At 35.2% G+C, this 23,735-nt stretch overlaps 4 protein-coding genes across 5 annotated transcripts; 2 read left to right on the forward strand and 2 right to left on the reverse strand.

Annotated features, from left to right (window-relative positions):
- Window positions 1-910: 910 nt before the first annotated feature.
- LOC136819045 (peroxisome assembly protein 12-B-like) lies at window positions 911-2,452 on the reverse strand. The gene is made up of 2 exons (XM_067075210.1): window positions 1,631-2,452; window positions 911-1,196 (listed from the first exon to the last, which is right to left on the reverse strand). The coding sequence occupies exons 1-2, from the start codon at window positions 2,405-2,407 to the stop codon at window positions 978-980; spliced, it is 996 nt and encodes a 331-aa protein (XP_066931311.1). The 5' UTR covers window positions 2,408-2,452; the 3' UTR covers window positions 911-977.
- A 1,036-nt stretch (window positions 2,453-3,488) lies between these two features.
- Window positions 3,489-23,485, reverse strand: LOC136819036 (FAM172 family protein homolog CG10038-like). 2 transcript variants are annotated; one of them, XM_067075200.1, is made up of 13 exons: window positions 23,366-23,485; window positions 22,334-22,435; window positions 21,603-21,700; window positions 20,527-20,592; window positions 19,786-19,910; window positions 18,959-19,022; window positions 18,509-18,577; window positions 14,332-14,451; window positions 13,774-13,881; window positions 13,178-13,262; window positions 11,753-11,874; window positions 10,535-10,948; window positions 3,489-4,230 (listed from the first exon to the last, which is right to left on the reverse strand). In XM_067075200.1, the coding sequence occupies exons 1-13, from the start codon at window positions 23,400-23,402 to the stop codon at window positions 4,060-4,062; spliced, it is 1,581 nt and encodes a 526-aa protein (XP_066931301.1). In that variant the 5' UTR covers window positions 23,403-23,485; the 3' UTR covers window positions 3,489-4,059. The 2 variants fall into 2 exon arrangements, with proteins under 2 accessions (XP_066931301.1, XP_066931300.1); XM_067075199.1 differs by having other exon boundaries at window positions 22,334-22,559.
- On the forward strand, window positions 7,085-7,991 carry LOC136819082 (uncharacterized). The gene is made up of 2 exons (XM_067075249.1): window positions 7,085-7,267; window positions 7,401-7,991. Exons 1-2 carry the CDS (start codon window positions 7,085-7,087, stop codon window positions 7,989-7,991), a joined length of 774 nt encoding a protein of 257 aa, XP_066931350.1.
- Window positions 15,653-17,501, forward strand: LOC136819043 (chitinase-3-like protein 1). The gene is made up of 2 exons (XM_067075207.1): window positions 15,653-16,218; window positions 16,500-17,501. The coding sequence occupies exons 1-2, from the start codon at window positions 15,816-15,818 to the stop codon at window positions 17,471-17,473; spliced, it is 1,377 nt and encodes a 458-aa protein (XP_066931308.1). The 5' UTR covers window positions 15,653-15,815; the 3' UTR covers window positions 17,474-17,501.
- Window positions 23,486-23,735: the final 250 nt, after the last annotated feature.

Below are 23,735 nucleotides of genomic sequence, written 5' to 3' on the forward strand. Positions count from 1 at the left end.
AGAACTAGTAGACTTTTGATCAGGCTCGGCAGTTCTTATTTTTTGGCATTTTGAGCCTCAAATTGTTCTTATGGTGTTTTTATTTATAGGTTGAAATTGAGTGAGGTATTTTGGGCTTTATACCAGATTTTTACCCCTAAATTGCTCGAAATTGAAATTGAGTAATTCTAGGCTCAGCATTGGTGATTTTGAGCCTCATTGTTCTTTTAAAAAAAGAATGACCTTACCAATTACAACTCGACTTTTAGTAGGCTGGGGCTGAGTACCAATCAGTAACAGGTGCCGACAAAGCACTATAAAAAATAATAATAAAAACCTTCAAATTGTTTAATTGTTGCATTACACTCTCTTTTTTATAAGAGCAGTTCTAAAAACCAACGAGGCTCAAAATGCCAAAAAAAACAAGAACAATTTTACCCTGAGATGGGTAAATCTTAGACAAATTTAGTAAAAGTAAGGTTTGAATTCCATTAAGTTCCCATCAGCACAGTTTGACAAAAATAACAAAAAAGTTTACAGTTATAATTCCATAATTTTGCCTTAGAAATAGCAAAAGAATAAGAACATTTTCAAGGCGTAAACTACCAAAAAATAAGAAAAACCAAACCACGTCAAAATTAACTGGTTCATATAAAACGAGTGTAATTTTAGAGCTTAACTGTAGTTGCTAACACTATTATTGTTTCGATTTTTGGCTAAATTTTCCAGTACACGTTTTTTTATAAGAACATCCATCCAAAACTTTTGAAGCCTTTGCGGAAGTTCTTGACTTTTTGAGTTTTAAGCCTTAAAATGTTCTTAGCATGTTCTTATTTTCACCATTTTGTGAGTATTTTTACCCCTTTTCTTTAAAAAAATTAGTGTTTTAGGGTCTGCAAAGCCTTAAAATGTTCTTAAATTGTTCTTTACATTTTAGCCATCAAAGCGTTATATAATTTATTCTTATATAAAAAAACACGCGTATTACATGAGTGTAATCAGTTTATACTCGCATTCGTATGCAGTTGAATAATGTTCTGCACTTGACACGGCCTGTACGTAACAGGACAACATTTATGTCTCTGCACATAGCTGTGTAAACAACGATGGCAAAATACAAACCCAGAGACGGGCAAGGTGGATGGTTTTTGATGAGGTTGATGGCAAAGCGGACATTGTTTCTTGGATGACGGTAGTCTGACAGAGTTGGATAATACCTTGATAATGTGAAGAAAGAGAGAGATGTGAGGAAACAAATTAAGGTTGTATAAAAGTATACCTCTTGGTCGTCTTAATTTAATTTGGCAAATGGCTGAAAAGTTTCTCGTAGGGAATTTCATTTGACAAATCAGCGAAAAACTAATTTCGGCGAGAATTTGATTTGGCGGATGACGGATTTTTGAATCCGAAATAAGGTTGAAAAATTTGATATCAGGAGTAAATTGTGAAAAATCAGACATAAAAAGAAAATAATTAAATTTGACGGGAACTTAATTTGGCGGGTTTCAGACAAATCCGCCAAATCCGCCCAATTTTCTTCCCTTAAGGTACGATGCACAACACGGGAAAAATGCACCGACTCTTATTTCAATTAATGAAGTAAGTATATTAAAAAGTAAAAAGCCTAGGCTAACTCCAAGGAATCACCAACCTTGGGCATCTGTGGTGGAGGGATAGTTCCTTCTCCTGGCTTGTTACTTAATGGTTCTTGTTGGTAGTAGGTCTCTAAGAAGGAGAGCGAGTAAAACAAAAGGGGAGCCATCTTTGTTATTGTTGACGTCACAAAATCTAACGGAATCGTTAACATTTTACGTAAAAATGTTCGTTCGTCTTTCGCTTGTGATGCACCCTCATCGGCATCGTTTGTTTTGTATTTCAACTGGATAGAGGTCAATTTAAGTAAGGGAACCTGATAACCAGTGTAATGGAATAAATATAACATATAATTCAACATTCGAAGCCATTTTGAAATGGTTAAAAACAATGGATACCATTTATTAACAAATCGATCAAAATCTGTGACGTTTAGATCACCGCGTAATATTTTCTCTTTTGATATTTCGTATCGTTCCTCAAGCTTGTCTTGAATATAAGGGATAAACACTAAAGATAACAATGAAATCATTTTAGCATGTCGAAACATGAAGGAGTAAGGGAGAGCAGTTGATTCACGTTTTAACTCATAAAATGCTTCAGTCATCGAAGCAGACTTATTCCGTAAACTATATTCCTCCATAACAAACAATAAGACGTAATAAATTTCATCGCTGTATTTCAAAGCTTTCAATATGTAATTTGGATATTTTTGCGTCGCGAATTTCATAAGATAATTCCATGCAGGTTTGAGTGATGAACGGAGCGAATCTTCAGCAAAGACATCAAAGATTGATGCACCAGGACTTGTAGTGAAGGAGAACGGGATTGCCATTTTTTTGTTTCACTCTTTTATTTTTTTGTTGGTATTGACTTTTTCAAATCTGAAAAATAGAAGTGAAGAAATCAGTAACAAGGACAATTTCTCGAGTATTGATCCCTAAATCTTTTCTAGCATTTTCAGACTGCCAATCTTGGTTAATGCACTCAAGGTAAGCAACCACCCATTAATTTTTTGAGGCTTCCCAAATTGGTTGAAATGAGATGAGATGATGAGATAAATTAAAATCTAAGGGTTTTTATATAAAACATTGGCAGTTATTGGCAGCCAAGCAAAATGACTGACGGGTAAGTGCGGGCACTAAGGGTGTGTTTTTCAAGGCATCTGAAATGCACTGTAAGGGTGGGTTTTTTTGCCGCCTGCACCATAAGAGTACGAATTTCTAAATTCTTAACAAAAATGAAATTGTCCAGTCAAAGTTTTTTTAAGGGATTCAATCCCCTTTACCTAATTCTTTTCAAATATTGGATCAAGTACGTATTGGATCCCTTTTTAGATGCAAAATTACATAAATATACTGTATAGAAGAATCACACCCAGCTAGACTGCACTGTTCAACTTGGCAAAAAATGTACTATAAGGGTATATTTTTCGGGAAAAACCACTGCACTGTAAGGGTGCGATTTTGAATGCCAATTTTTAGCCCGCACATACCGTCAGTCCAAAATCGGACTGCCCCTCCCCCTGGGGTGTTCACCAATAACACAAAAAAACACAAGATAATATTTTCTTAATTTTACGAAGTGAGTTCTCTAAGATTTACAAAATTCATTATATTATTCTAAATATTGAGTCTCTTTAACTAGAACCTAACTCAGTGGATACATCTCGATACATTAACTCGAACAAGTTTTATCGTTCCTTCAGTTGCATTTTTTTTATGTTAACAAACAACACCAAAGTATTTCGATTGATACTAAATTTTATAGAAAGCCTGATTGAAAAATATAGCTTTTTAAAAGAATAAAATATAAAATCGAAGTATCAAAATATAAACACAGAAAAACACAATGCGAACTATCTAATTTTTGTGTATAACCCAATGAAATGTACAATATAAAGGAGTCACTTGAAATACAATTTGAATGATTAAGAAAACTGGTGCAATTTAAAATTTTCACATCTAAAGAAATTGAAATCATCCAACCATGTCAGGAGTCTGGGCATTTCATATGCCATGTATTACACGTCCATCAAGGTCAACGTCATCCTTATGCAATTGTTTGAGAATGAAACAATAGCATTCACCATCGTGTATTGACAATCTTGAATCGGTAATATACAAGCAAAAATATATCATTCAAAAACAAACCAAAAGTTTGACTCTCATATTATTATGACTCAGAAGAAGTTTGGGTTCTAGTTCACAATGGCAAAAGTTTTGTAATTGAGAACACGTCAATGCAATGTCTTCTGACATTTCACTTATAAGATAAACCCACTGACCTATTTTTCAATCTTTATATACCCTGGTCTAAGTTTCTCAATTCTGGCCAAGCAATCCTTCAATCATGTGGTCCGACCCAATCATAACTTGTACAAATTAAAAAATGACAGCCACAAAAACTTATCCGTGCCTTTGACAAAAAGATATAACAACCATCTTTACAAATACTGCAATTTAGTTAAAACCATCAAACCCTTCATTATAGCTCAGCTTTGGTAACAACTGGTGAAGATTCTGATTGTTGTTTAACACCATCCTGAGACATTGGTTCGCTACCATCGTCATCGATAACAGCTTGATCGTCTTTGAGAACAACGATTCTCTGATCACCGTTGGCAACCTCATCTTCATCTTGAGACATATCCTCAACCTTTTGAAATAGAAAAAGAAATAGTTCATGATATCTCTAATTCGACTTTCTTAAATTCGATACACTCCATTTTTCCAACGTATATCGAAAACAACTGTCTAAAAGAAACTCTCATGCTCTCCATATTCGATGAAATCCAATAGACCTTATCGGAGTTTTTTATTTTTCTTAAAAAGCGATGCATTGTGGGATTGTTTCGAGTGTATTACAATAGAATTCCCTCGAGGAATTCCTAAGAGATTTCTATTGTAATACACTCGAAACAATCCCACAATGCATCGCATTTTTAAAAATCAAAAACTACGATAAGGTCTATTCCCCTTGATGTTTTCTTGAAATTTACCCTACTAATCCAAACAAAAAAAACAAAAATCCCTTTCTAAGATGGCTGTTTTAAAATTAGACTGGCACGCTAGTCGGGCTGGAACGGTATCACGCGGGAAAAGTGAGCGTAGGAGTTAGGTGAGCGTAGGAAGAAATTTTGTCGGCGGCAAGGGCTGAAAGCCTGACTTGAGCTAAACGCCAGAAAGGAAAAAAACGCTAAGCTGAAGCCCCAATCTCACAGGCTCAAATTTCGGCCTTGTCGAAATGAATGAAAGCTTTTTTCATCATGCTTATACAATTCTAGTATTTTTTTCCAAAAGTTATGGTGATATATCACATATTCGACAACCATTTGTTCGACAATTTGTCAAATTGTTGAACAAGTGGGTTGTTAAACAAATGGGTGACAAAATGATAGACAACCCAGTTGATCGACAATCCACTTGTTCAACAATCTAAACTTGTTCGACAAAAGAGTGTCGAACAAGTGGGTGTCGAACAACCATGCAGTCGAACAAATGGATGTTGAACTAATAACTGTCAAACAACTAGTCTGTTGAACAACGATGCGATCACTTGTTCGACATTTTTAAAGATTTGTAGAACACATGTACCGTCGAACAAGTAAAAAGTATATTGTCGAACAAATAGTTGTCGAACAAGTAAAAAGTATATTGTCGAGCAAGTATACTGTCGAACGAGTAAAAAGTATATTGTCGACCAAGTATACTGTCGAACAAGTAAAAAGTATATTGTCGAACAAGTATACTGTCGAACAAGTAAAAAGTATAATGTCGACCAAGTATACTGTCGAACAAGTAAAAAGTATATTGTCGAACAAGTATACTTGTCGAAAAAGTAAAAAGTATATTGTCGACCAAGTATACTGTCGAACAAGTAAAAAGTATATTGTCGAACAAAAATACTGTCGAACAAGTAAAAAGCATATTGTGGAACAAGTAAAAAGTATACTTGTCGAACAAGTATACTTGTCGAACAAGTATGTATACTTGTCGAACAAGTATACTTGTCGAACAAGTAAAAATTATATTGTCGAACAAGTATACCGTCGAACAAGTAAAAAGTATATTGTCGAACAAGTATACTTGTCGAAAAAGTAAAAAGTATATTGTCGACCAAGTATACTGTCGAACAAGTAAAAAGTATATTGTCGAACAAGTATACTTGTCGAAAAAGTAAAAAGTATATTGTCGACCAAGTATACTGTCGAACAAGTAAAAAGTATATTGTCGAACAAAAATACTGTCGAACAAGTAAAAAGCATATTGTGGAACAAGTAAAAGTATACTTTTCGAACAAGTATACTTGTCGAACAAGTATGTATACTTGTCGAACAAGTATACTTGTCGAACAAGTAAAAATTATATTGTCGAACAGTATACCGTCGAACAAGTAAAAGTATATTGTCGAACAAGTATACTTGTCGAAAAAGTAAAAGTATATTGTCGACCAAGTATACTGTCGAACAAGTAAAAAGTATATTGTCGAACAAGTATACTTGTCGAAAAAGTAAAAAGTATATTGTCGACCAAGTATACTGTCGAACAAGTAAAAAGTATATTGTCGAACAAAAATACTGTCGAACAAGTAAAAAGCATATTGTGGAACAAGTAAAAAGTATACTTGTCGAACAAGTATACTTGTCGAACAAGTATGTATACTTGTCGAACAAGTATACTTGTCGAACAAGTAAAAATTATATTGTCGAACAAGTATACCGTCGAACAAGTAAAAAGTATATTGTCGAACAAGTATACTTGTCGAAAAAGTAAAAAGTATATTGTCGACCAAGTATACTGTCGAACAAGTAAAAAGTATATTGTCGAACAAGTATACTTGTCGAACGAGTAAAAAGTATATTGTCGACCAAGTATACTGTCGAACAAGTAAAAAGTATATTGTCGAACAAGTAAAAAGTATATTGTCGAACAAGTATACTTGTCGAAAAAGTAACAATTATATTGTCGAACAAGTATACTGTCCAACAAGTATACCGTCGAACAAGTATACTTGTCGAACAAGTAAAAAGTATGTTGTCGAACAAGTAAAAAGTATATTGTCGAACAAGTATACTGTCGAACAAGTAAAAAGTATGTTGTCGAACAAGTAAAAAGTATATTGTCGAACAAGTATACTTATCCCGTATCAGTAAGTTTCTAGCGATTTCATTGGTCAAAAGACATCACGTGGAGGTGGGATATATACCGTATCTGTCTTCCTTGCATTCGATTGAGAAAAAAAAGAAGACATTGCATATTGGCGAATGCGCTTTCGAATGTTTTGTTCAAGATTCGAATGTTTTATTTTGATCTCAAACTTTTAATGTTCTCGAAAAAAAATGAAGACATTCCATAGCTTCCATACGCCAATCGCAGCACTGAAATCAATAAAAACATTCGATTCGCAATTGAATGTCTTCGTTGGTTACCTGGAAATAATAAAAACAAAACAAATGAAGTCTCAGAATATCTTTGAATTTTTGGAAGCAAGATACAGTAGAAGCAACAAAATGGCAAGCAGATTTGGATGTGCTACTGAAGCTGAAATCACAGAAAAAAAGACCAACATCAATGCTAAAAACACTCTTAAATCTAATAAGAAAGCTGCCAAACAACTGCAAGATTATTTAATGGAGAAAAATATGGACGAAAGGTTCGAGAATATGACAGATAAGCAATTGAACGATATTTTGGTCCACTTTTATATCAACACTCGAAGGACCAGTGGAGAAAAATATAAAGCTGCAAGCATGGAAAACTATAGACATTCTTTAAATAGATACCTTCAGACTCCACCAATAGAAAGAAAGATCGACATAATCAAAGATCGACATAATCAAAGATCCTGCGTTTCGTGAAGCCAACATCTCCTACAAAGCAGCCATCAAGGAGCTCAAGCAAGAAGGGAAAGGATATGTGAAACATTATCCCATCATCTCTGACTCTGACTTGCAGAAAATGTACCAATCCATGTACTTCGATATCAGCACCCCTTGTGGTTTGCAAAACAAAGTGCAGTTGGACATCAGGCTATATTTTCGCAGAAGAGGAGCCGAAAACATGCACTCAATGAATAAGGACACTTTTGTTGTCCAAACAGGAGCAGATGGGACTCGATACGTCTGTCAGGCTGTTGACGAACTCACCAAGAATCATCGAGAGAATGACAAAGAAGCGACGAGTGGATTTATGCCAGAAATTCCGAATAGCAACCTTTGCCCAGTTAAGTCTTTTGTTTCTTACACTTCAAAGCTAAATTCTTCAAACAATAAACTCTGGCAAAAACCCAAGGACAGTTTTTGTAGCGAAGAAAATGTTTGGTTTTGTAACATTGCTGTTGGACAGAGATCGTTGTCAAATTTTATGACCAAAATGAGTGCAATATGTGAACTTTCCACTAAGTACACAGAACCATAGTGTAAGAGCAACTGGCGCCACTCTGCTTTCAAGATCCATGTTCAACCCAGCCCAGATCATGGCAGTCACTGGGCATAAATCTGTTTCATCACTGGCCGTTTACCAGAGAGTTAGTAGTTCTGAAAAAGTCGCCATGGGACAAGCCATCTCACGTTGTATCGACAATTCTACTTCAGTTCATGTTCATCAAAGCCAATCATCGGTCACCATCACAGAGAATGACTCTGATGATGAACTTTTTCGAAACATTGATTTAAGAAATCTTACTTCCAGCAGTGACATCTCTGGTCGTCTGCTTCCGACGTTACTTCAAAACTGTCAAATAAACAACTTGACCATAAACATTACTAACAAAAATTAATATTTTATATACAATATTTGATGAAATTTGTTTTGTTATAAACTTTATTTATTTATTTGGATGCTAAATTGAAATAGTTTGAATTTATTTTTTGAATTAAATTAATTTGAATTTTGATGTTTGACTGAGGCATTGTTGTTTTTATGGTCTTTCTGATCGACTTAAGCTGTCTGCTTTGTACTGTACGTTAAAAAATACTTATGAATGCTTTTTAATTTTGTCATGCAATACAAGACAATTGCTTAAAAATTAACTTACTATGGATCGGTTGATTATCAATTGTTTACTAGTATTATGTTGAATGAAATGTTGTTTATATTTAATTTATTCTTTTTTCAAAAATTATCAGTGCAAAAGTTAATAATATACCATAATTTTACACTGTTATACTCAGTAACTTTCTAAAAACTATTGCAATCTTTTTAGCTAATTTTTTTCCTTTTTCCTTTTTCAATTTTAGAACTTGTCATATCGAAAGTTCGTTACTGCATTTCGACCTATCACTTAAAAAAAAAACTAATCGAATGCGAATCCTGATTGAATGAAAATGTCTAATAAGAACTTCTGCAGGATAAATCCGTTGCACGATCGTCTCGAGATGGGATACGGGATATACAGGGTCAGTAAAAACTGTATTGGTGACGAGGCTTGCCAAGACCGTGTAACTAATATTGTCGAACAAGTAAAAAGTATACTGTCGAAGTATACACAAAATGTATGTTCAAAACAATGACAAGAAAAATTAATCCACCCGTATGTTAATTTTCCTGTGATTTGCTGGTACATTACAGGCTAAAACAGTCAGGACAGGTTGTCTTTTGTAGCAGTGAGTATGTTGAAGAGGGTGGGGCTGTCAGACAGCAGCCTGGCGGTAATGGCATTGAGAGTGATGAGAGGGAGAATCTTTTGAGTTTCTTCAAACTGACCAGGAAACGCTGTTTCTGATGATAACCTAAAACAGGTTTGTAAACTGTACCAAAAGTTTTCTTCAACACATGCAATATTGAGAGTGAGAGAATTGTTGATTATTATGCTATGTTATTATTCAAAAAATAGTGTCAACATTTCTCAAATATGTTATATTGCTAGGTACTTTTTTTAGCAGAGTTGCCTGGTTAGCGTTACTGTTGTTTTCATAAAAAGGGTGTTGGAGAGGTTCACAATTAGAGATTAGACTTGGAGAGTAATCAAGTTTCTTAATATAACTTTATAAGTAGTCTGTAAGTACTAAAATAAAACAACAAAAAGTCTTTAGGTGGGACCAAAATAGAAATATTTCTTACCTTGACTGAAAGTGGGTAGCAAAAAGCCTCGAAAGCACAACATATACCACCAACCTGCATAGGAAAAACTGAATAATCCTCGTACACTTTGGATAATTGTAGAAAGCTGAAGCTAAATTGCAAATACTTTACCTATCTAAGAATATGTAAATAACAAAAACAAAGATGCAAAAATTTCAAAACTTGCAAAGTTGCCTATCTTTTGGCACGAAATTCAAAGCAAATTGGTCTGTCGGCTTCTCTCCCTCCAAAATTTAGGAAAGCACTCCTCCGTTCTCAAAGCCTCCAAAGTGACAGAATGTTCTAGTCTGTTAATCAACAGCCTCTCACCAACTTTTGCTAGTTCTCCTATGCAGCTCCTATTCTAGCAAACGCCCGCCGCCTTTATGTTCCCACTCTCGGACATGATTAATCAACAGACTAGTTTGCTAGTCTATTTTAAAATGAGCATTATACATGTTGGATTGCCTTAAGGCCGGAATCCACTTGGGCACGCCGCGATCGCACTTTCTCGAGCTCGAGCAAAGCTTCCACGCTATTAGTCAAAAGAAAAATGAACCAATTCCATTGGCGCGATCTGACGTAATGGTTAAAAAGTTGAAATATAGTCAACTTTTTTTTCGAGAGCGCTACATTTTCATGACGTAATCTTTTTTCCAAGCAAAAAGGATTGAAGCCAAAAGTTGGAGACCGGACTTTAGACCAGATGTGTTTGGGTAAGGGATGTGCCGCTGGAAAGGATAATTTTCCACCTTACTTCAAAATGTCTGCCAAAAGTTCTCTCTCATGTCCCCCCGTAAAACCTTAACCTCATAATTACACCTCTCGAGTCTTGAAGCAAACAAATAGAATAAATATGCAAGCCAATATAAAGCGATATAAAGCCAAATAAAACATACATTATTTTCAGGCTCTTTCGGTGTTTGTTCTGTTTGGCTTTCACCCTTTTCAGCATCATAAAATATGCCGCCATCATTGGCCTCGTTATTCATTGAACTTGATTGGTTGTCACCTTGATTGTGTAAATTTGATTTGATGTCATCTTGAATGTGCAAATTTGATTGGCTATCATCTTGATTCTGCAAATTTGATTGGATGCTATCTTCATTCTGCAAACTTGATTGGATATCATCTTGATCCTGTAAATTTGATTGGTTGTTATCTTGATTTTGATCTTGATTTTCACCACTTTTGCTCGGTGGAGTTTTCTTCTTTTTCTGCTTCTTAGCTTTTTCACTTTCACCTTCACTCGATGGATATTCCAAAATTTCAAATTCTTCGTCATCCTCACTTTCTTCTACAGATTTTGTTTTCTAGAAAAAAGTGAAACAGCACAATGAGCTTTTCCAGAGAAAAAATTGAATATGGGGGGAGGAGGATATAACATTTTTTAGAAATTTACTCCCCAGACCTGGTGAATTTTGACCTCCCGGACACCAGGTCTGACTCCCCGGACAAGCATCAGTTGACCCCCCGGACACTAAAAAAAAACTTCAAACCGAGCAAAATTAGCCCCAAGCAGAGCAAGTTTACCCCCCGGACAGGGTAAATTTTGTAGATTTTTCACCCCCCAGACTATATCTTCCACCCACATGCACCGACAAATTCTGGAAGAGCCCAATTACACCTATAATATATGATAACTGTTACAAGCATTACACGTTTTTATAAGAATAATACGAAAATTTTGAAGACTTGATGTTCTTAACTTCTTGACTTGAGTTTTAAAACTGAAATTTTTCCTATATCCTATTCTTATTTTTACCATTTTGTGAGCTTTTTCATGCAATTTCCTAAGAAATTGGAAGTTTTAGAGGGCGTAAAGCCTGAAGATAATCTTATAATTTTGTTCTTAAGCCTTTTTTATATAGTTTATTCTTATATTAAAAAAACGTGCAACAATAATTGTAAAACGCAATCTGATAATTTTTGCATGAATCCATTTCAAAGTTCATTTCTGCCTAATATTCTTTTCGCATTTCTCTCTTTTCAAAGACGTTCAACCAAAAGCGTTCCAATCCAAACCAACAAACATCCCTGCATTTTCCACCCACCTCACTTATTCCATATAATCTCTCTCTATTTTTACCTGAAAGTAAGACCGTCAAATGACTTACTTTTTGAGGAGGAGCTGGTTTTGTGTTTTGCTTCTTTTGTTTTCTTTCTTCCCATTGTTCTTCGAAGAATTTGAAAACAGAACCGAAAGCATACCATGAAGTTTCTTCGTGTACCGGAGTCCCTGTGAAAGAAAAATACAACTTCTTTATAAAAACATCTAAAACTTTTGAAGCCTTCCGATGTTATTAGCCAAAAGACAAGAATCCCCGTTAATCCTTTAACAGCGGTTCGGTTTTTCTAAGGTTCCACCTATTTGCCGCAGAAAAAAAATTTAGCCATTTCGGTATTTGCTGTCATCGGCAAAGCAATGGGCTTTTACAGAAAAAGATTTTACCCCCACTGTTGAGGATATTGATTTTTCGAAGTATCGAACCCCCTGGATATCCTACTATATTAAAGTCTGTTCACGATAAGTGTGCACTCTTTTTTCTTTCACCTATAACTTTTGAAGGAATTCTTCAATCTTTATAAATTTGGTATCGTTGGAGAGATATTTGTGAGTGGAACAATTTGAAATAAAAAAGTGTTTAAAAAAATTCTAAAAATGAACATAAAAATGAAGAAGAAAAAAATGAAGATCTTGTAGAAAAGTGCTATAACTTTCATTTTCACTGGAGAGATTCTTTGATCTTAGGAGATCATCACTGTGAAGAAATTTTACTAAAATATATATTCATTAAAAAGTTATGATACAAAGTTGATAAGTGATTGACCCCAAAAAACAGCAAAAAACAGCAGAAAACACCGTTTTTAGACGTCAATCAGCTTATAAATTTGCTTGATATCTTTTGACTGAATGATTATTTTTGAGAAATTTTTTCACAGTGATGTCGTTCGATAATCAAGGAGCCACTTCAGTGAAAATGAAAGTCATATCACCTTTCTACAAGATCTTCATTTTTTTCTTCTTTATTTTCATCTTCATTTTTATAATTTTTTTAAAGATTTTTTAATTTCAAATTGTTCCACTCACTAACATCTTTCCAATGATACCAAATTTATAAAAATTGAAGAATTCCTTCAAAAGTTATAGGTAAATGAAAAAAGAGTGCACACTTATCGTGAATAGACTTTAGTAAAGACGCCCTGGAAATCCACTCTTAACGATATGCTTAACTCCCTGGATATCCTCTCTTATAAAGATGCTTACCCCTGGACATCGTATTTTTTACTTGAAAAGACACTTTACCCCCTGGATATCCACTCCCTTGTAGATATTTAACCCCCTGACTATCCACTTTTGAACAAAAATCGTTAACCCCCTGGATATCCAATATCCTCAACAGGGGGTGCACGGACTATTTCTGGAAAAGTCCAAACGAAAGTGCCCATGTCGATATTTGCCGACATCGGCACGGGAAAGGGTTAAGATACTTCCCCAATTAAGAATAATGGCATAAAAAGAGCATTACTAATCATCTAACCTGCAGATCTTCTGACGCAATCTCCTTTCCTTGTAGATAATTTTTCATCCAAGGGCAATTGACTACCCACCCAGTTACAAACATGCTGAAAAAGGAATGAATTATTTCATTTTAGTCCTCTTGATTGGTATATAGGACAGGTCCAAGCAAGTTTATATTACTTCAAGTAAGGAAAAAAATTACTCGGGAAAATAAGTTAAAAAGTCATTAGGCAACCTAAAAAACAGATTTATCAAACTATGTTGACAATATTCTGAGACTAAAGAGGTGACACTAAAGTTTATGAAATGTGTAGCTTGTTAGGTATATTTCAGGATACCAAATTTTCCCTGCTTCCTTTGTGGATTTACATTCGCTATTTTAGCAGGGTATGTAAAAGCGCTCTAAAATTAGTAAATTTCGACTACAAGTTTTTTTACAAAGTCATTAGTGAATATGAGCTGCAAATATTGTTTGCGTATCTTGGTCCCTAAAAATTCAAGACCCTTAAAATACAGTAAAACTGCCTATATAAGATTTCCGATTTCCCAGACCCCTATAAACTGGATTGCGTGTAGATTCGCTCGACCATTATCTTTAGAAAATATAGCACAAACTTTCGACATCCACTTTTTGATTTTCCGGTCATTCGAAGATGAATAATGAACCGAATCTGTAAATGCGACGGCAAACGTTCGATCGATCAAGTCACGATTTGATGTGGCCTGGATTGAAGGAAATTTGAAAATATGATATCATGATAAAGAAATAAGGCGTACCTCTATGTTGTTAAAGCGGAAGAAACTAAGAAACTCTCAAAAATTGTGCTCGCATGGCACAAGAAGGGAGAAAGTAGTTCTTTCTTTTTGTTTAAAAATGACGTGTAAAAAGTAAATTTTACAATTTCGCGGATGAGCTCAACCGAGAAATTTAATTCCCGTGAAAGTTCATTCCATTAAAGTATTACGTAGGTATCATTGATTTATTTCAAGAGGTTTGATTCCTCTTGATGTATATACCAGTAAAGTACGTTTTGAAATCCTGATTTCATTTTATGACGAGCGAACAAAAAGAAAAAATTAAAAGCGTTTTTCGTGGAAAGAAACTGCCACAAATCAGTGAAAACAACTTTTTTCCACATGAATTAAATAAGTTGCCTACAATAAGTGACGTACCCCAGCAACGGTGATTTCACCTCCATAACTATGAGCAACGATCGCAATATCGCCGGCCTTACACTTGGACACTATTTCCCTCCATACGTAGTTGAAATGGCTCTCTGGCGATCTGTTGTACTAAAATAAGAAGAACAACACTATGTACAGTTATCAAAGCTAGGATTTTCGTCTGAGACGGAGAATGGATTTTAAATAGCAAACTAGCACATATTGTTGAAATTTTGATGATTAGGCAGAATTTTAAGACGGAAAAGCCCCTTTATCTACTTCGACGGAAGAACTTAAAACTGCATAAAAAATGCATATCATTTAAAGGTTTTGTGATTCAAGGTTGATCGGGCTCGACTTAATTTAAATAGTGGTACTTCAAAATCTTAAAGTGTCAGTGGTGTTCAGCGAAAAAGTCAGAAAGAAAAGTGTTTAGAAAGTTTTAAAACTGCAGAACAGACAAAGAAATCAGTTAAAACCAAAACACAAATGTTACCAAACAAGGTTATTGTATCAAAAAATACTTTTTTCAAGACATTTAAAAATTCTTAAAGATTATGTTCATTTCCCGAGGTTTCAATGGTTTCATTCCGTTGACACCCTGTTCATATATCTTAGCTGAATCTTAATCTTTTAGTTGATAAAATGAAAGCGAATGAAGTTCAAGTTTAAGTTTGCCAAGTTGCAAACTTTTAACCCTCATAACAGAAGAAGACTTTCAAAACACTTTTCCTTGCCACAAAGACGCGTCCTTTTATGACGTAATTACTCAACCGTTCTTATTTGGCAGTAATTGTAATTAAGGAATAATTTGCCAAGCGAACAATTACCATCAAGCGATTACTTAATTAGCTTGAGCAAAAGACCCTGACATTTTAAACCTTGAAACATTTTTCTATAAGAAATGTTAACATCTTATAAATATTTCCCTTTGTTTACAATAGAATTTTTATTTTTTCAAAAATAAATGCCTTGATGGATTATCTTTTTGGCGAAAATAATATTTTTTTTATACGCTTAGGTGACTTTTTTCATTCATTCGAAAAATAATGTAGCTTTCAACATAGGAAAAGTTTTCCTTGGAATGTTCTTATAGATACATATCATAAACTGACGTTTTAAAATCACAATAAATCTACGTCACCCCTGAGGAGGAAAATTTCCAAAGGTCCAGACAAACTTTTCATTCCGATATCAACGGATAAACGTAATGAAATTGTAAAGCATCAAAAGGATTTCGCAACATTCCGTTTGGACCGAACAGTCATATAGTTAGATCACTAAATAGTATAAAAAGGATAAGCTTTGCCGAATTGATCAGAAAGCATCTTCAAGCAGCAGCAAGAAGCAACAACAAGCATCTTTTTTAAATTCATTAGTATACGGTAGGATTTGTTGTAAAGCAAAAACATATCTTAAGCTTTACTAAAGCTTTTGGAAAGACTCTCGGCAACAAAGCACCAAAGCAAGAAAAATATCGTCAACCAACCAAAATGACGACCATACTCAAAATCTCACTTCTCTTTGCATTTGTAATGGCAACTCAAGCATATGTTCGTGTATGCTACTACACCAACTGGTCTCAATATCGATCTGGACTTGCCAAATATGAATTATCAAGAGATTACCAAGATGGACTATGTACACACTTGATTTTCTCGTTCGGCAAAGTCGTTTCGTCTGGCAATGGATACACAATCGCACCTTATGAATGGAATGATCAATCAGTACTTTACAAAGAAATGCAAGATTTAAAAAAGAGAGATTCCGGATTGAAAACACTGTTAGCGATCGGTGGTTGGACTCATGGTTCAGAGGGTTTCAAACAGATGGTCTCAACCAAAGCTAACAGAGATAGATTCGTCATCAACTCTCTTAGATATATCAAACAGTATGGTAAGTGGTGCTTTCTCAAAACACCCGAATTTGTAATTTCTGCCAATATAGCATACAACAAATAAAGGCAATCTAGAATTTAATCTCAGCAGTAATTTTCTTGATAATATAAAACAGCTGATCACCTGCTTTCACATATATTTATACATCTGAGAAAAAGCTTATACTTTTTAAAAGGTTATTATAAAAACCATTTTTCCCTCCATAAGAACTCTAAAGAAAGGCGCAATCCTTGCTTTTAACATTTCTAAGCTAAAATCACCCAATCTTCTTTCGTTTAGGATTCGATGGTTTGGACATTGATTGGGAATTTCCAGCAGCTAGAGGATCACCAGCTGGAGATCGTCAACGATTCAGTTCACTTTGTAAAGAGCTTGCTGATGCTTATCACCGAGAAGGTTTGTTGGTCACTGCCGCCGTCAAAGCAGCTGCTAACGCTGTGTATAACAACTACGAAGTTGCTGAAATATCACGATCTTTAGATTTCATCAACCTGATGACATATGATTTATATGGTTCTTGGGATAACAGACTTGGACATCATACCAACACTGATGAGAACGCAAGACCAGAGAATATCCATTACACTGTTAAACAATGGCTTGACCAAGGTGCATCTCCAGATAAATTGGTCCTTGGTCTTGCTTCCTACGGTCGTAGCTTCACATTGAAGAATAATTGTCAAATAAACCCTGGAACACCTGCCACCAGTGGAAGTACAGGACCACACACTCGTGAAAAAGGATTCTTGGCATATTATGAAATTTGCAAGATGAATTTCCAGAACCATGTTTGTACAGAGAGCAGTCCAGTCAAAGCACCTTATGGAAGCTCTGGTGATCAATGGGTAGGATATGATGATCAACAAAGTATTGTTTACAAAATTCACAATGTGATGAAGAAACATAACCTCAAAGGATACATGTTCTGGGCTTTGGATCTTGATGATTTCAGTGGCAAATTTTGTGGGCAAGGCAAATATCCTTTGATGAATGCAGCTAAAGTAGCGGCTCTTGGTGGAAATGTGGCTTATGCTTGCACCAATAAAAATGCTTGTGGCTCTCCACCACCCCGCACAACTCAACCACCCAAATCGACCACCAGATCTACCGCAACAACCACCACCCGCTTACCACCCAAAGTCTCTGGCAAATGTAAAGCTATTCCTCCGTATTCCAGCATTTCCGGCTTTGATGCTTGGTGTAACCAAGGAAACAATGGAATGAAATACAAAAGACACTGCACATGCAATTAAGAAGTATCGTACCAAACCCAAAATTAAAAAAAGCTTAATTTTAACAACATTCTATACCTTTTAAATATTACCTAAAAGTTTATAACAATTTTCACCTCAGGTTAACAGGCTATCTTTTAAATATATCACGAAGGAAACTTCCTTCTCGCTTTTTTTTTAATCAGTGAAAACAAAAGTGCAATTTGCACCGTTGAAATACAGCCCCTGTTTAAATTGATATTGCAGAATTATGATCGATGGCTTTACTTCAATAATTAAGATAAGAGTCCTTAACCATTGCATGGTAAAGATTTCTAAAATATATAAAGTCTACTTTTTAATATTTTTAATATATTCAAACTAACATTGACTATTTATTAATTTATTGCTTTATATACTCGACATGCATCATTATAAAATTTACTCGACCTAGCATGAAGATTTATTTTTAATATGAAATATATAATATTTTTCATTTAAGACAACCCGTGCCTCGTTTGTTCTTTCCCTTAGGAAATAACCCTGAATTAGGTGAACTTCTTAATATCTTTGAAGTATTGTCAGGCATTTAAAAGAAACCTAGAAAAAGGATTGAATCTATTTTTCTTACTTCAGAGAATACAGTTCAAAGTGAAGGCTCCTCTTTCGATAGCTATATAACCAATGATAGGGGAGGGCACCACTCTTTCTCCCTGCTTTTCTCTACTTTCTCTCTTGATCTGTTACTGAGTTTTAGCAGAGAGGCATTAGGTAGTATTTTGACCACAGATTTCTGCAAAGCCCGAATGTCGTGCTTTAAGTTCTTCCAAGCAAAAAAAGTAAATATTGCAAAAAATATTGCTGCTATTGTTTTCAAAAACCCACGAAACTTCTTATTGGTCAAGCGCTGAAATTCTATTGCAATGTCACGTGAACTAGATAGGATTTCCTACCTAACATCGGCACACTTTTCAGCCAAAGCACGACATCGCCCGATCATTGAATCTACGACCTTGCGCACCGTGACCGAATGTTCTACCTTTCACACTGCAGTCACTTAAAAATATGTTTTGATACCTTGATGGGTAGGTCATTGACTTCATCGTAATGTTGGTTAGAGTTCAGTACAATTACACCATAACCCAACTGAAAAGAAAGAAATATTTAAACAAACATCAATTTGGATGACAAGCAGGATAATGCACTAAGAAAACGGGTCATTTCAGTAAGAAACAGAGTTCTTTAAATTCATGTGATCACAATACCACCCTAGATACAATGCCTGACATACCTTCCCACACTTTTATCATATTGTGGCACCCAATTCCCCTCGCATGTCATAAATTGACCCTAGTACACTACTACACCTTTAAAAACCTCATTTAAATTACTCCATTAAAAATCAATAGCAATTTTTCGACTTTCAACAATAATTCAACTTCATTAGCAGGGGATGCATGAATTCTTCGGATAAGCCCCCTTCAATCCACACTCAACCTTTTAAAGATATAAATGCATATACTGTACCTCCATTGCTTTCTTAATGTAAGGGAGTTGGGTCCCACTCTCCAATGAATGGTTGATAATAAGCCTGTTGGATAAAATTAAACATCATCATCTAGACCTTATAAAGAATCAACCCAGCTGGCACACAACGTCGTTTCAACGTTTTTCTAATATTCACAACGTCCATATAACGTTAGATGAACGTTGAAACAACGTTGTGTGCTAGCTGGGAAGGCTTTTCTTTTTAGACTGGAGTAGCTTTTATTACATGTTAGATAGATATGAGCCCTACGAATGCATTCGGGATGGGTCCTACCCATGAAGGAGTAGAAATCACGGCGCTGACAGACACTGCGACTCGACAGACGCGAGCTGCCAAGCCATGGTGTATATCATGACACTCGAACGCCACTGGAGGCTGCTGGGGGAGCAAGCAATGCTCGCGCGAGGCCGAACCTTATGAGTGCCACAGCACGTCACAATGTCTGTCTTTATTACATGTTATACAGTATATAAGTGTTATTTTATGATGCGATAAATATCAAAGGTATGGTAGAATATGATAAATCCTCAAGTTATTTTCTTTACCATAATCTACTTACTCTTGGATTTACTCGACTCTAGTATGCTAGACCAAAATGTGTGTAAGAATATGGTCTACTAACGCAAGACGAGATAATTCGCTCAGTGAACAAAGATCAAATAAAATTCATAAGATAAAAGAAAAACCGCTATCATGTCGCTATCTGAAAAGCCAAAGTGGCTCTAATTTTAAGGACTGAGTTACAATATGGAATATGGAAAGCCAACTACCTAATCGGTAAAATATTTTTCTCTATTATAATTACCTTCTAGCCCACTGGCCAGCTCTAACCACACCAGAACCATGAACGATAATCATTAAGCGGTCACATTTTAACGCGTCTTCACTGTGGAAAATAAAACCACGTCCATCATCTTCACTTGCATCTAGCTGAAAACATCAAAGAAAATAGTCGTGAGGTCTATTTTACGAATCTTTTTAATCTCATTTCTTGGCCCATACAAAATACCTAATACAGCAAAGGAACCAAAGGAACCAATCAGCAATTAATTTTCTTATGAAATCCTAACTCGCCTGTTTTCCCCTTGAATCCTTCAAATTTGGCAATCGTGGTTTGGTATGTAAGTCTCTTGGGAAGGAGTCAGTGAATATCAGATGTCACCCCTCGACCTTGCATATGAGGAGCAGAATAAAATGAAATATTGACTATTTGTATTGAGGGAGATTCCCAAAGAAAGCGAATTCTGAAAAACATCTTGTTTTACACATAACCCGAAACCTAAAAATTGGATTTTTACATTTGACGGAGGCGACTCTCTTAATTTGTTTTCATTATTTCATTTGGTTTCATTCTTTCCATTTTTTTTATTTTGTTTTGTTTTCTTTTTTATTTTGCGTTTTCTTTTTTATTTTGCGTTTTCTTTTTGTATTTTGCGTTTCATTTTCTTTTACTTTGTTTGTCCCACCGGCAACCGTAAATTTAGCCAAAGAAAAAACTAGGAGTCCCACTGTCAGACAAAAATCAGAGGTATTATAACGAGCTTACTGGTATGTGCAAACGCGTGAGTTGGCCTTCCATCTCCAACAGATGATAGACATACTGATTCATAATCTAAGAAAGAAGAAAGAAACTATAGCGAGATTATGTATCGGAGATATTCTACGGCTACGGTTGCGGGGCTGCCCATACGGGTCGTCACCAAAGGCGACATGTCGTTGTCTACTTTGCTCTGTACGGGAAAAACACCAAAACACCGTCCAAGCAAAGTCGACATAATGCCGTACGTCAAATATCGAACTTGCTTTCACCCGCCATTACTTGCCTTACTCGACATTTCCCTCGCCACTTTAGCCGTAGCCGTAGAGAATTCCAGATACATAATCTCGCTTATTTTAAAAAATATGTTACTAAATTTTATGCACGTGCTATTGCAATCAGCTAAAATTTCTATTCTTCGGATACTCCTAACTCCGCATAGGCTGTACGCATCCCCTCTGATATGTTTTGATAAAGGGGATGCGTATCGTGTATACAATTCCTGTCCGAGAGTTACCACTCGTCTTTGTGTTTCATTTGAGAGATCTTAAAATTTCATTAGATCTGAATTATAAATTTGAATGGCTAGAGGTTAATACTATCATTGGGTTTCTAAACCTTTTAAAGAAAACTGAAACAGTTTACCCGAGAAATGGGGTAACTCTCGAACGGGAATTTCATACACGTTGAGCATCCCTTACTTCAATGGGATTGATGGAATTAATTTTCGTGGGAATTAGATTTCGCGGGTGTCATCCGCGAAAATAAGTCCCAATGGAAATTTGAAAAGGTGTTCTCCGCCAAATTCTTTTGGATAAAATTCAAAACATGTTTAGCACCATCAAAGAAGCGCTAATATTGCGTATTCCACAACCAAAATACATATTTGGCAGTAAAATGGCGAAAATAACACAAAATCGTGAAAATATTATCTCACAATTAAGTCATCCGCAAAATTATATCGCCGTGAAATCTTAAAATTTCGCGGGTGAGCTCAACCGCGAAATTTAATCCCCGCGAAAATCAAACCCATTAAAGTATATCAAGACATCTCAGAGAGGATGCGTTCAGCCTAATCTAATTACCTCTCCGATCCTTTCATATCTTCGTTGGTTTTTACTTTTCTCTTCGTAAACATTGAATTCGAAAGGTCCCTTTGTCTCGATGTCTTGTAGTTTTCCATCTGAATTTAGAAGAACGAGATTATTTAGTAAGGCTCAACTTTAATGATTTAATTCAGGATTTTCGGGCACTAAAACACCAAAATTCCAAGAAAATGACACAAAAATGCTCACAACATAGTAAAAGTAAGAACATTTTCAGCCACAAAACTTAAAGAGTGAAGAACATTTAAAGATTTCAAATTTTTTTGACGTTCTTATAAAAAAGTGTAGTAAATGAACGCTACGTTAAAAAATACTACACACTAGGCACGACACGTCGGGTACCTACCGTCCCCTAGAATTAAGTCTTTCAATTTTTTATGACCATGGCACCTCTGAATCAAAAGTTATGCTCGCGACTACAAAAAGGCTCGAGGTTTTAAGAAGACAAACATGTTTTTCTTATAAGAACAGCCAAAATTTTGGAAGCCTTTGGATATTTATAGCTTTTGAGTTGTAAGCCTAAAAATGTTTTCAAATTGTTCTTATTTCCCCATTTTGTGAACATTTTGTCCATCTTCCTAAGAAATCGAGTATTTTTGAGTTGAAGAAGTCTTAAAATGTTCTTAACTTCTTCTTAACAATTTGGCCATCAAAGGATAGCTTGTTCTTATAAAAAAACGTGTACCGACAGAAATCGTAAGAGTTCTTACCAACAAACCTGTAACCGAAACTTTCAAGTTGAGCCACGGGCGATTGGTTATCATCCACCATATTTGTTGCCATGACAACACGCTGGAGACCAAATAACAAACCTAGTGAAGATGTACCACAAGCGATTATCCTTCTTGTTTGTTTTTGTATAAAAATTCTTTGACACAGACGCTGCACTTTAAACATTGGGTTTTTTTTCTTCCTACTCAACAAACTTTTCAAAACCTATAAAGAAACAGAGAAATTAGTCTACACAATAGACAGCTCCAGGCTTTTAGGCCTTACTCTTAGTACAAGTTTTACGCTCGAAACGAAGGAAGATATGGCGTAGCCTACAGAGAAATTGAATTCAAGAAACATTGATTAGGTCCACGTTCAATGTTATTCATTGACTCTCAGCAAGTTTTATTGCCTGTCAAATACAAATCATTGACAAAAAATATTATACATTGACTGTCGGTCAATTTTCTTGAAAACTAAAAATTATATTGACCGTCAATATTTACAGTCAATTTTGCATTGACTGTTCATTACTTATATTGACAGCTGGCAACAAAATAATTAACAATCAATACGAAACAGTGGCTGTAAAAAAGGAACTATTGGTTGTCAATGCAAACAATTTGTTGTCAATAATTTGCAATTGACAGTCAATATAAACTTGACGATCGATAAAAAACTTGTTGAAAGTCAATGAAAAAATATTGACGATGGGCCTAATCAATGTTTATTGACCTAGTAGTGAGAGATATTGAATTCTAGGAAGAAATTTCATTATCACAAGATAGATGTAAGCAAGAATCTTCCCTTTACCCACTATCTATCTTTCATTATACCTTAAGAAGAAGTTTTCACAGAATTTAATTTCGCGGTTGATAGGAATTTCTGTTTAAAATATGGCAAAATTGCCCCAAAAACACTAATTCTATAGGTGATTTTTTAAATTTTGTTACACGGAATTTAATTTCGCAAAAATTTCTTCCAGCAAAAATTTCTTCAATTCTTTCAAGGTTATAAAAATGTAGGATTACCGGTGAAAATTGCTAGAATATTCCAAGTGTGAAGCATCAATGTTGGAGCATTGTACCAAGATCAACTCATCATTTTGTTTCAATGTTTATTTGCTACTGGTTTAGTTTTTTTTTTTTGCTAAAAAAAAAGAAGAAGAAAACGGGACATAAATTTACTGATATGTTTGGAATTACAAAATCACCAAAATCGTTGCTCTAATGGGCCATTCTATTTTATAACCATGCAGGGGGTGGACGAAATTTTTTTCGGGAAGAATTTCCAGGAGGTCTAAAGAAGTGTTTTTTTATGTTTCCAGGGGGAAGAAAGCTATTCTTAAACTTTCCGGGTAAGCGACTGATATTAGTTCGTCCACCCTCACTTTTAGACATT

This window comes from Clytia hemisphaerica, unplaced genomic scaffold (assembly GCF_902728285.1).
Source record: "Clytia hemisphaerica strain Z4C2 unplaced genomic scaffold, Clytia hemisphaerica genome assembly, whole genome shotgun sequence".
NCBI classification, from domain to species: Eukaryota; Metazoa; Cnidaria; class Hydrozoa; order Leptothecata; family Clytiidae; genus Clytia; species Clytia hemisphaerica.